This window comes from Diutina rugosa (assembly GCF_008704595.1).
Source record: "Diutina rugosa strain CBS 613 chromosome Unknown scaffold36_size135536, whole genome shotgun sequence".
NCBI lineage: Eukaryota > Fungi > Ascomycota > Pichiomycetes > Serinales > Debaryomycetaceae > Diutina > Diutina rugosa.
Window position 1 is genome coordinate 122,614 of NW_022995205.1, and position 11,915 is coordinate 134,528.

General features: G+C 49.4%; 5 protein-coding genes across 5 annotated transcripts; 2 read left to right on the forward strand and 3 right to left on the reverse strand. All coding sequences in view use genetic code 12, as the record gives it.

The window, feature by feature from the left end:
• Positions 1–472: 472 nt before the first annotated feature.
• On the reverse strand, positions 473–2,701 carry DIURU_005189 (ferric reductase family protein; the record flags this gene model as incomplete). Its single annotated transcript, XM_034158143.1, has 1 exon — positions 473–2,701. One exon carries the CDS (start codon positions 2,699–2,701, stop codon positions 473–475), a length of 2,229 nt encoding a protein of 742 aa, XP_034010065.1.
• Positions 2,702–3,612: 911 nt separating this feature from the next.
• DIURU_005190 (CFEM domain-containing protein) lies at positions 3,613–4,281 on the forward strand (the record flags this gene model as incomplete). Its single annotated transcript, XM_034158145.1, has 1 exon — positions 3,613–4,281. One exon carries the CDS (start codon positions 3,613–3,615, stop codon positions 4,279–4,281), a length of 669 nt encoding a protein of 222 aa, XP_034010066.1.
• A 922-nt stretch (positions 4,282–5,203) lies between these two features.
• On the forward strand, positions 5,204–5,962 carry DIURU_005191 (CFEM domain-containing protein; the record flags this gene model as incomplete). The annotated part of the gene is made up of 1 exon (XM_034158146.1): positions 5,204–5,962. The coding sequence occupies one exon, from the start codon at positions 5,204–5,206 to the stop codon at positions 5,960–5,962; it is 759 nt and encodes a 252-aa protein (XP_034010067.1).
• A 1,384-nt stretch (positions 5,963–7,346) lies between these two features.
• On the reverse strand, positions 7,347–9,251 carry DIURU_005192 (TLD domain-containing protein; the record flags this gene model as incomplete). Its single annotated transcript, XM_034158147.1, has 1 exon — positions 7,347–9,251. The coding sequence occupies one exon, from the start codon at positions 9,249–9,251 to the stop codon at positions 7,347–7,349; it is 1,905 nt and encodes a 634-aa protein (XP_034010068.1).
• A 372-nt stretch (positions 9,252–9,623) lies between these two features.
• On the reverse strand, positions 9,624–11,312 carry ECM39 (dolichyl-P-Man:Man(7)GlcNAc(2)-PP-dolichol alpha-1,6-mannosyltransferase; the record flags this gene model as incomplete). Its single annotated transcript, XM_034158148.1, has 1 exon — positions 9,624–11,312. One exon carries the CDS (start codon positions 11,310–11,312, stop codon positions 9,624–9,626), a length of 1,689 nt encoding a protein of 562 aa, XP_034010069.1.
• Positions 11,313–11,915: the final 603 nt, after the last annotated feature.

The window sequence follows — 11,915 nt, forward strand, 5'->3', positions numbered from 1 at the left end:
CTAGCAACCGTTAACCTTAACCGTTTTGTGGTGGCTTCCACAACAGAGTTACAGTTTCAAAGGCGTTCCGTGAAACAGGGGCACACCTACCATCAAGCTATTGATAATGATGAAATCAGCACGATAAATAATCAATTGATATCCCAAACTACCTTCGATTTTCAGGTGGTATTTTCAGGATAATTGGTTTATTGACTGTCTACCAATCCCTCGCTTATTTGCTTCAATTTATAATACGCCGCGATGACGATGCCATCTACTTGTTTCACGATGAAACTGAACATCAATGACAGTTGTCTGATAGTGGTTTCGAATGAAACCAGTTCATATATGGCTTCAGTGACAACAGCTCCATTTCGACCAGCTAGCAGTCCCCTTCGCCACTGTCAGTTGTCGAATGAATTCGGGCGGTTTCATTGGTCTACAAGTTTCATGACATTTGGTTCATTACGTACACGTTTAGTCGGCGGTCCTAGTCGTAGGACTCGCAGTGGAAGTATATATCCGGAGCGTTGGCGCGGCGGCGCTGGCGAGTGACCTGGTAGCTGGTCTCCCCCGCGAGTCTCAGCGGGCCCAGCAAAAGCACCGCCAAGCCTTTATAAATTGAGGTGTTGCCCATTAAATCCAGTACCGCCTCGTCGATGATTTCGTCGATTTGCGGCCGTTTTTGATATACGGTCACGTGAGACAAGCTCAAGTTCAGCCGCATGTACATCCCCGAATCGCCTTTATTACCAGTATTGAACTCGTCGTCGCCATACGGTAATAACTGGTCATCTGAACCTACCAGATCAGTACGGGCAAACAGGCGAGTCAGCAGCAGCAGCAGCAGTTCCGTTACCGTCTCAATTGACTTATCGGCAGTAATTATTTCGGTGACCGTTTGTCTCAGTTTATCGGCAATTTCCGTCACTTTCTGAGTATTTTCATTTTTAACCTTTTTATCGTCATCCTGGTGGACGTGTATCACGTTCATTTCCACGTGTTTATCGTCGTCATCATCGTCATCGCTCAGCGCTTCAATCCAGTCGATCTCGGTGTTGTCACGAGTGACGTAAATCTCAAACCGAAGCCGGCCCAGTTTGATGAATGGGATTAAATCCTTAATAAGGTAGTCGTACCACTTAATGTGCGAGCGGTTGCGCACCATCCAGATACAGTGGACCGTGGGCAGTCTGGCGCGGTAGGCAACGTCGTCGTTGTCGTCGCGAAGCTTATGCTCTCTAAGCAAATTAAGACAGACGGGGAACGTAAACGAAGCCCCGGTACCACCAGCGATAAACAACAGAGCATCAAACGGGATTAACGTTTGCATTTTACCACCGACGGGACCCAGAAACAGCGCCTTTATGGGGACGTACCCTTTGTACCGTTGCTCAAACGAGTGGTCATAATCTTTAGGGTTCAGCTCCTTTAGCGGGGGCTTATTCATCTTCACAAGAACCTTGTTTATCGTCCACCGAAGGCCAAACAATACCCATTTCGTCACGAACGAAATCAACCGAGCCATGAACTTCGGCTTGGGCTCAACAATGGGTACTCCCTGGTTGATCATTTGTTGCAATTTTTCCACTTCTTTAAACAATTTCTTGGTAAAACCCTTGCGTTTACGAATAACAAGGATCAATTGGCGACTATCGGGGAGAGAACCAATGGAGAACGGGTGCATTTGAAACGCCAGAATGCTGGGAACCGTCAAATAACAGTGCATCCCCGGTTTCCACGTGTTTACTGAGGGCAAAAACTTGCGGTACAATTTCGAAGTATCGGCTCGCTCGGTGGCCACAGGTAATGATACCCATAAAGTATCGTCACTTTTAAGCTTAAAATAGCATATGCCATTAGTGGGGGAGCGCACCGCGTGGATAATCCCCACCACCCGAGTTAAAATCCGGTCTGCCACTAACGTGTGTACCGCGATAAGCACTGCTGCTTTGTTACCCCCATTGTGGAAAAACGCAAACAACAAGTATAAGAAATTGCAGATACGGTGGGACAATAAGAACCCGTCGTAGGCCCAATTGCGGATAAATTTAAGCAGGCCAAACACCATGCAACTGAAAAAGCCAAACGCCATCATCCCGAAGATTTGCGGCGGAATCTGGATCATAATCATAAAGCTCAGATCGACGACCCAGTACCACACTGAGAGGACAAAGTGCACTGCCACCTCGGCCCACATGAGCCGCGAAAGCCATTTGTGCATCCACACGAGCCGTTCGGGTCCCACCCCGGAAATCGCCGAGACAAGATCATTCTTAAACACAAATACAAGGATGGGAATAAGCTTGCCGATAGCCACACGTGACACCCGCTTTGCACACACATAGTACCGCGGCAAGTAATCGATATCAGCGGTTTCTCGATACGAAAATAGACCACAGAACATGATATACACTGCCAGCAACAACGCCAACGACGGCTGGAAATACACTCTCCGTTCGATCCCCGTCTTCCAAAATTTTAGCGGCAACAGCTCACACCCGGTCATCATTTTAAACCAATTCATCACTTTGAAATAACCCTTGAAGCGTATGCTATCAGGCGTTCTCTTCTTCCGCAACCACCGCGGCCCCCAGTGGAAAAATAGACCGTGGAGGGCAAGCAAAATGAAGGTGATACCAAACGTCAACCACTGGAACTTCTGGTTGCGTTCCCGCTCGGCGATGTACTGGAGATTGTAGGGAATCGACAGCACCATTTTTTGGAGCTAGTGAAGGTGGTATCTAAGCGATCTGATGGCGTGAAATTAATTGCAGGTGATGGTATAGATAAAGTGCCGCAGATATCGGGGGGCGAGCGGACGACGCTTGCGTCCGAAAAGGGCGAAGTGCCTTGGCTGGGCCCGGTGTGGCCAAATAGTGTCAGTTTGAACGTGCGTGCATGGGTGCCCACGGGACGCGTAACCAGCACAGCGTGCATGGAGCAAATCACCGCCGTGGCACGGTGCAGATATTTTTATATTCGAGCAAACGGACATTACCATCGGGTGTTTAGGCGGGGCCGATATATCCGAAAAAAGGCGGTAAAAGTAGTTTATTGGGTCTTATTGGGGGTAGTGTTAAGTAATTATTAGGTAAGTGGCCGTGGTTTGACGGCCTGTTGGTCGTGTGAGTGGGGGGTGTCTGCGTTGGTAGCGACACGACCCCGCCAAGAACATGGCCTAACGATGCCCACTCGAATGTAGCCAATCACTGCTACCACTGTACTCAGAGCTAGCCCACTGCCGAGCCAAGTAACTACAACCACTCCCAAGCTTTTTCTTGACGATTTCTTGTCCCGGTGGTCCACCACTACCCAAACGCCATTGGCTCGTAAACGTTATTTTTCCCGCGAGAACTGATCGTCGTAGATTACGCACCGTCTATGCCCGAACTCGGACAACGAAAAGAACTATACGCCCGCGCGCAGTGCCCGTGCTTATGTGCACACGCATCAAACCCCATGGCCGGCAGTGGCATTTTCTCTGGCCACACAGTCACCCTACCCCCCTTCCCCCTGGCTAGTCTCGGTCGGCGGCACCTTCCCGATACAGACGCCGCCGACAATTAAATCTCGCTAACACTTATAAGGACATTATCTCCTACATCTATCTACCAATATAATTTAAACATGTTGTTTAATGTCCTCTTACTTGCCGTGTCGGTGATGGCCGACGCCCAGGCCGCCGTCACCGCCGCCAACGACTTTACGGTCGGCGACTTCCGCACCTATCCCAAGGTGCCCAAGACGGCGACGTTCAACGGGTTTGCTGATCCTATCATTGACAAATTGCCTGACTGTGCCAAAGAGTGTGTCAAAGAAGACACTGGTTCGACCCCTTGTCCTTACTGGGACACGGGTTGTTTCTGTGTCATGCCCCAGTGGGCTGGCCCTGTCAATGAGTGCTTTGCTAAGTGCGAAAACCCCGACGACGTGAAATTGGCGACGCTGTTGGCGTACTCGTTGTGTACCTCGGTTGGTGCGAACACGATGATGATGCCTGGTACGGTGCTGGAACTTGTCCAGCTGGCAGCCAATAGAGCCGTCAGTGGTGGCGATGCTAAACTGACCGACGATAAACTGGAAACCGCTTCCAATTCAGGTAACTCGAACTCTGGCTCTAATTCCGGGTCCGACACCGCGAGAGAGACGACCACCTCGCTGGGGCTGGAACTGAAACTGCTGGCGTCGCTGGCGTCGGCTACCGGTTCGCTGTCGTCTAAAGCTGGTGTCGCTGCCGCTGGTGTAGGTGCCGCTGGCTTAGCCGCCGCCGTGGGTTTCGTTGGTTTGTTATTGTAAACTTGTGTGTAGTAAATGTTGTTATGTATGGAAAAACTTAATCTAAAAACTAAATCTGAGACTACCCCATTGTAAAACTATGGAAACACCTATTGTGAGTATATTGTGAAGTATGGAATATTTACGATTATCGATGATTTACTCTATTATGAAAATTGCGTCTATTGTTGTAATCGACGAAAAGAGAGACTGGCTTGCCACTAAAAAAAACCATAGAAACACCAATGGCACCGTCTACACTCTTTCCGAGTCGGGGTATCGGGGATACGATGCCGAGTAATCGTTGAGGGTGTTGGCTCGTGTAATTGTAAACAGGCCACAAAACACGAGAGCTTCCTCGCTTGGGCCTCCCGAGCCGAGATCGGTAGTGCTGGTTCCGAAGGGCACCGTGGACACGGGCGCGGCCCCTCGACTTCTTGACAATTGCCGTCAGGTGAAATCGGCAAGCAGGCCAAGAAATCATCGTCCGACAATTACTCGAAAAAAGAAGGCATGTTAAGTGAGAACTACAAAGGCATCATCAACCTGAAATTAGTATACAGCCAGTGTTTGATGGATTGTTTACAAGTCTATCGCTCGTATTAGGTTTCCCCACTTTCCATCTCCTTTGTTATGGCTGATTAAGTTATCTTTTTCATCAGGCGCGCTCCCTGCACCGCTGCTAAAGCAATGCAATGCACATGGTGCACGCACACCGCACGGTGCTCGCCGTTGCCCGGACAATGCTCCCATTGGCCCCGCCAGCCTCATCCTTTAGAGCCATGCTCCCCGGGTTTTGCGTCGCCTAGCCCCGCCCAGCAAATGTCCCGATAATCCCGCCTCGGCAATCCCCCTGGGTACCACCTCGTGCTATAAATAGTCTGGCTAATTCCTCCCCTCTCTTCTTTTTTCAAGTAATTCACTTATCTCGTCCATCGCTCCCATGATTGCCCCCGCCGCTCTTTTGCTCGCCGCCGCCGCCCTCGTCCAAGCCGCCGAGAACCCTTACGCCAACTTCCCCTCGGTGCCCAAGACGGCGTCGATCAACGGGTTTGCCGACCCCATCTTGGGGCTGGTCCCCGAGTGCGCCAAGCTGTGCTTGACCGACAACGCCGACACCGGGTCCACCCCCTGCCCTTACTGGGACACCGGGTGTCTCTGTGTCATGCCCCAATTCGGCAACAAGATCGCCGACTGCATCGCCAAGCTGTGCAAGGGTGCCGACGTCAGAACCGCCACCGACGTTGCCAAGAACAAGTGCCAGGAAGTCGGCGTGTGGGAACCTTACTGGCAAATCGGCGATGCCCAGAAGAAGGCGTTGGACGAAGCCGCTAAGGTCGAGGCTACTACCACTGAGGACAACAAGCCCACCGAAACCTCGCAACAACAACAGCAACCCACTCAGACTTCGGAAGAACCCCAACCCACCACCGACAACAACAACAACCAAGAACAAAAAACGACTCAAGCTCCCACCTCCGAAGAACCTAAGCCCACTTCGCAAGCTCCTCAATCGCAATCTGCTGAACAACAACAAGGCGGCGAACAACAACAATCGTCGGCTGCTGAACCTTCGCAACAGGAACAACAGGCGGAAACCTCGTCGTACGTCGTCCCCTCGGTCGACTTGGCTAACGGCGCCGCCGCCATGGGCGCTGGCTCGCTCGGGGTCATCGCCGCCGCCGCTATGATGATGTTGTAAGTGTGTGAATACTACAACCTATTTTTCGAAAAATATCTTTTTTGTTAGACTAAATCCCCCTCCATCTCCTAATACATATTGTTGCTCTCTCTGAATCAATTGTAGCTATGACAGATTATAAAGCGAGATGAGATCTCAATTATGGCATCTCATCTTCGTTATATTGATGATGAAACAATAACTATCTGAAAAAAGAGATACTTAACTAAAATTGATGGGTGCTATGCTCGATCGATGACTTATTCATAGCCTTGGTGGGTGCGAAAAAAAAAAAGGTAAGTAGCGTGGCCTGGTTTCGATCCAGGGACCTTTGGGTTATGAGCCCAACGCGCTACCACTGCGCCACCACGCTCTATATTTCAAAAATTAAGTTCGACCTATGTCGTTCAACATGACAAAATGGTATTTGGCGTTTTGATAGTTTTGGTGATTTTATGCGAACTACTGGCAATATCATCATCTTTTTTATTTGTTTCCTGTAGTTACCAGTCAAACTTGATGTTTTTACTACAAGAAATTGAAATTATTGAGTATGGCTTGATGGCTTTTCTACGAAGCGAACCATGGAAGCTGACATTTTTTGAGTAAAATCTCTGAAATGTCGAAGAAGTTGTATAATTTTCTAAGGGTTTTAGCCACATCCACACCATCACTTACTCATGTTCTCACATTTTCAATTTAGCCAATCAGTAACCACTCACCCTATTTGGGTCTCGATCGCCAGCATATGTTTGTGTCGGTAAGGCACGGCAATCGCCCACAGGCATGAAATTCAACGTATATGCTCGAGTGGCTCGGCTAGGGGTACAAAATGCAACTCTACGCTCGCCGATATCCCCGAAATGAGGGAAACGAACGAATAGCCGAAAAGTTTTTCTCTAAGGGACATTGCGCCAGCAGCGACGCCAATGCACTGGTTTGAATCAATGAGACAGTTATGATTCCAAATGTAAGTATGTGATTGCCGAACCAGCAGTTGAAAACCGATTGGCTGGTTCTCGTGGCTTCACCTTATGCACTGACCGAGCCAACAACTCTAGCCGTTATCGGCATAACTTAGGTTTACGACTCTGTAGTCAGCTTACATCGGATAAATGCTATCTTTACCATCACCGATAAGACCGAGGGTTACCGACCTTGTTTTTGCGACGTCCCATTATAACTATATGAATACTAAAAAAAACAACCAACCATAAATAACGACAAATTCAAACCACTAGACGCAATTGATGCTAACCACACACAGACAGTTGACATCACATGAATAATAAATGTGATGATAAATGTGATAATAATCTGACGATCAAACCAGCGCAATCCACCAAAACAGGGAATAAGAAAATAATGCAAAATGGAACCCTAACCAGCTCTCGGCAGCCATTGGCTACACGGAGCCGCCGCCGCTCGCCGGCTGGATGATGCCCGCCATCTCCAAGAACGCCCGCTCCTCGCCCATGCTGCGCACGTTGACGTTCTTGCGCTGCTCCGCCATCTTCTCCTCCCACTCCCACTGTTTCCGCTGCTCGTCCAAGGTGGTCGTAGACCCCACCCCCCACACCTCGATATCTGTGATCACCATGCGGTCTTCGTAGTCGACGTCCACCACTTCTGACTGCGAGAAGAACAGCCCTGCGGTAGTGGGCGTAGTCAAATGGCGGAACACGGCGTACTCCAAGTTCGCCTCTACCACCAACGACACGTCGCCCGGGTTAAACCGACGTACCCCGTGCTTATTAACTGGCTGGTGGGCGCCGAACCCGAGCCCCATCCCGACATTGTTGAAGTAGATCGCTTCAGCAGCCGAGCCAGGAAACACGTCAAACCGAGGCAGCATCTCCACGAGCAGGTTGAGCTTGTCGCCAAAGTTTTGCTTGTTTGAGTGCTTCCACGGCTCGTGCACCACTGCGGCGTAAGTGAGGCGATCGCTCGGGGTTTGGAAATCCGCCAAATGGGCCTGGGGATCGTCCAGCGGGAAAAACCGAGGGTACTCATCGGTGAACTTAGTATAGCGAGGCGTGGTTTTCTTTACACGTTTCCCCTTGATAAGTACCACCGTGGGCGCTTGCCATTTGAAGATTCTCAGCTCCAACGAGCGAATGGAAAAACCAGCATCGGCTCCATAAAGCTTGAACATATTGTCCAAGCTCAACGACACCGAAGTTAAACGGTTGAGCGTGAATGACAGATACATCAACAACGGGAGCGTCAAAAGTCTCAGCTCGGCAAATTGGGTCGTCTTATTACGGTCAGCCACCCGTCTCCCTGGTCCAGCAGGCGATGACGGCGACGACGGCGATGATGCTGATGATGCCTCTGGTTTCAGTTTCAGTTTGGATTGAGCTCCAGGCTCACGGAAGTTGAGTACTCGCTTGAATAAGAACACCAAGTTATCGGTGATCATCCCCGAGAGACGGTGAACCCCACGCCGGTAGTCGTCAATCAGTATGTCTTTGGCATCAGGGGTGAAGTAGTTTGCTAACGACAATGCCTCAGTTTTCAATTCAGGCCATCTTTCAAACCATCGGTATAATTGAGCGTTGGTAGCATTATTGACACGAGCGAAATCAACGATGAGAAGTAACGTAAGGAGGCGGATAAATTGCCCTCGAGGTAATTGTGGTGGTAATGATTCACCTAAGGGTAACGTAAATGTTTTCCAGTCAATGGTAATCTCGGCGTCAGATGAGTCTTCGTGGGGTAAAGTAGGGACTGAGATTGTTGACGACGATAACGGCAGTGATTCCTCGTGAGTGGACTCCACCAGCTTTTCCAGTACTGGCTGTAACTCTTCTGCCTCCTTAGAAGTCTGTGCCAGCTTTTCTGGCTCGGCAATGGCTTTTTCCAGCTTTTCCAGTTGTTCAGGTTCAGGCTCTTTAGGAGGCAAATTGTCAGTATCCAGCGCCAATCCATAAAAGAACATATCGTTGGCATCGACTTTGATAACGTGTTTCATATAAATTGCCATTGTCGCCAACAATTGGCCCACGGTGAGTGAATTTGACGACAGCAACTGACCCATATAACGGAACGACGAAAACACCTCCGTAAGCGCTTCGCCAACCTCAGAACCTTCACATACGCTCCAGTCAATCTGAAACAACGTCCCCAATTCCTTAGCAGTCAATTGGTGGGCGGGATCCACCGCCAGCTGGCCTAACTTCTCCGCCACCACTTTGAGGTCTAACGCCGAAAAGCTCAGGAGAGCGTGTTGTATGAGCTCGTCGCGAACGGTGGGGGGAGACTGCTCCACCGTCGATACCAGGGCAACGGTACTCGTCTGCTGGCCCATGGCGTTGGTAGTAATTCACTGGGAAATAATAGCAACCAGGCCGGGTTTAAGGAGACGGGGTCGAGACCGGCCGTCTGTGGGTTATATGCAGGTGGAGATGATCACCCCATTTTTCCCCATTTTTCCACTAGAGTAATAATAGCAGAAGATTCTCCAGCTGAATTCAATGTCAGCATATTTGATAAACATTTAGAGTTTTTATAAGAAACCTTTCATTGCTCTCATTTCACGAAAACAATTACAGTGGTAAGTATTTCACTAGCAACAGTACCGCGCTTTCTCGGCCAACTCCGACACCAAATCCGTTCTCTACTAATATGGGTTTAATTTTTTTTCCTTTGGATTAAATTAATTTATACACGTAAGGTGTTTTTAGTTGTCATCGTCGGGGTGCCGGGTACGCTCAAACACGTACAAGTACTCCTCTGTCTTGACTGACTGTTGTAGCCATAACTGGGCCGTTTCCCATTGGCCTCGTTTCACTTCGTCCACCACCAGCGTCAATAGACCTTTACCGTAATTGACAGGATCAAGTCGTAATGCTTGTACCAACGCTTTAGTCGGGACTAGCGATACCCCACTGAATTTGCGGGCAGTGTACACGTGCTGCCATCCTTCATTGACGTCGGGTTGCTTTTCGCTGATCAAAATATCGATACTGTCCCAAATCTCCTTGAGGACGTCGTCATCCTCAGTTTTATCGTAGATAATGGTATCGTCTAAGCGGTGAATCTCGCCAAACCGGTTGATCCCCGTCATACACAGCGCCACGTCCATGTGCACTAATGCCAGCGAGTTCTGGTAGTGCTGGTCGAGCCACTTGTTGGTTTGGTAGAGCGCTTCGCCGCCGGGGTAGTTGTAGCTGGAGAAGTAGCCAAAGAGTAAGCCCACAAATATACTCGCCACCGCCACCAACGACAACCCAGCCGCTAATATCAGGGTGGAGATACTGTCGCGACGCTTGCTCCACACGTTATTCATCGCATTGGCGGCACTGGCAATGAATATCGGTACAGTGTAAATGATGAACCGCCACTCCTTATGCGGCTGAAACGACATCACCGCCACGTAAATGATTGACGAAACAGTTAAGATCCTCAAAATGTTCTTTGACGGGTGAGTGATCGCAGTTTCAGGCTGTTTTTGGTTCTTTGGTGATGACTTTATTTCTCCCACAGGGTCACTAACGAGCCCGGGGATAACAAGCAAAAGCACAAGCGGAGGGCGGAATAATTGCCATAAGTAGCGCGTGAAGTAGGCCTTCCACGGCTCGGTACCCCAGTTAACTGATTTTCCATGGACAACGTTAAACACAAACCCTTCGAGCTCCGGCCACACTAACCGACCCCAAAAGTACAGGTCAAACAGGATACTGATGAATAACCCGAATACTGTACCCGCCATAAGCATCACGATCGCCACCGACAACTGGGTTTGGCGGAATATGAGTGATGACACTATGGCAATGATGGTGGCGAAAACGCCAATTTCAAGGCGGAACACCACGCCACAGAATGCTAGCCACGATAACCCCGAGATATCCCCCTGAATAAGCTTGGCCAACGCGAAATTGACCACGGGAAGCGCCACAAAGTTCGGTAATGTTCTCAGGGCATAGTAGAGCAAATGGAACTGGCCACATGCAAGCAACGTGTACCACCAGCCAACACCACGCTTTTTCGGGGTCACTTTATCGATGGCGTGGCCAATGGCAACGATCCCCATGGCGTTGGCGAGGCCAAGCACGCTTCTCACCACGAGGAGCAAATCGGCCTCGGTGGCCCCGTCGACCACCAATGGGTGACCGAACCATTTGCTCACGTTCATAATCATCTTAGTAAACCCAGAAATCACTAAGGCCCCGACAAACAGCCGGGGGACGGCCCCGGGGAAGGCGACGTGGTCATAGTGGGCGGTGATGACCTCCTGCGGGAAGGCGCCGTAATTGACGATATCGTGGATCGCCTGGATGTTAAACAGCTCCTCTACTTTGGTATAGGGGGCGAGATAAAGGTGGTAGGCGACGATCGCCACCAACACGGCGTCGATCACTCGTGGCATACGGGTCGGCTCAGTGCGGCGCCACACTGGCAAAGCCGCACGTACCCTACTTCGACGGCCTACACAATTCAGCAACATTTTAACTACTAATACAGTTCTTGAGTGTGTTTGATCAATGTTTGGGGAGAGAATTGATGGGAAAGGCTTTGTTTTAAAGGGTATTTATTGTTTGTGAGAATGGCTAATTGAGTAATCCAAACTGCGAATAACTAAAGTTTAACAAGTACCTTCAATGATTATCTATGAAAGGGAAGTGATCAAATCACTATTGTGTTGAATTTAAGAATTTTCCACTCAAAACTGTTTGTCGAATACTCCTCTCACAAATAACGAATATTTTGAGATTCATACAGCTTAAAAACTACGTATGGCGCTAAATACTTGACTTCAATGCTCACATTCAATGATTGACCACGCCAGGTGTTTCTTTGGTTCAATTGATGGGAATTGAACTTTTTTACCATCATATTGGTCACCATACCATCGATGGAATCTCCCGGGCTCTCAACCAGAAGGCACTGTGGCCGAGTGGTCTAAGGCGGCAGACTCAAGCGTTCAAAGCTTCTCAACTGCGAGGTTGGGGTTTCTGTTATCGTAAGATGC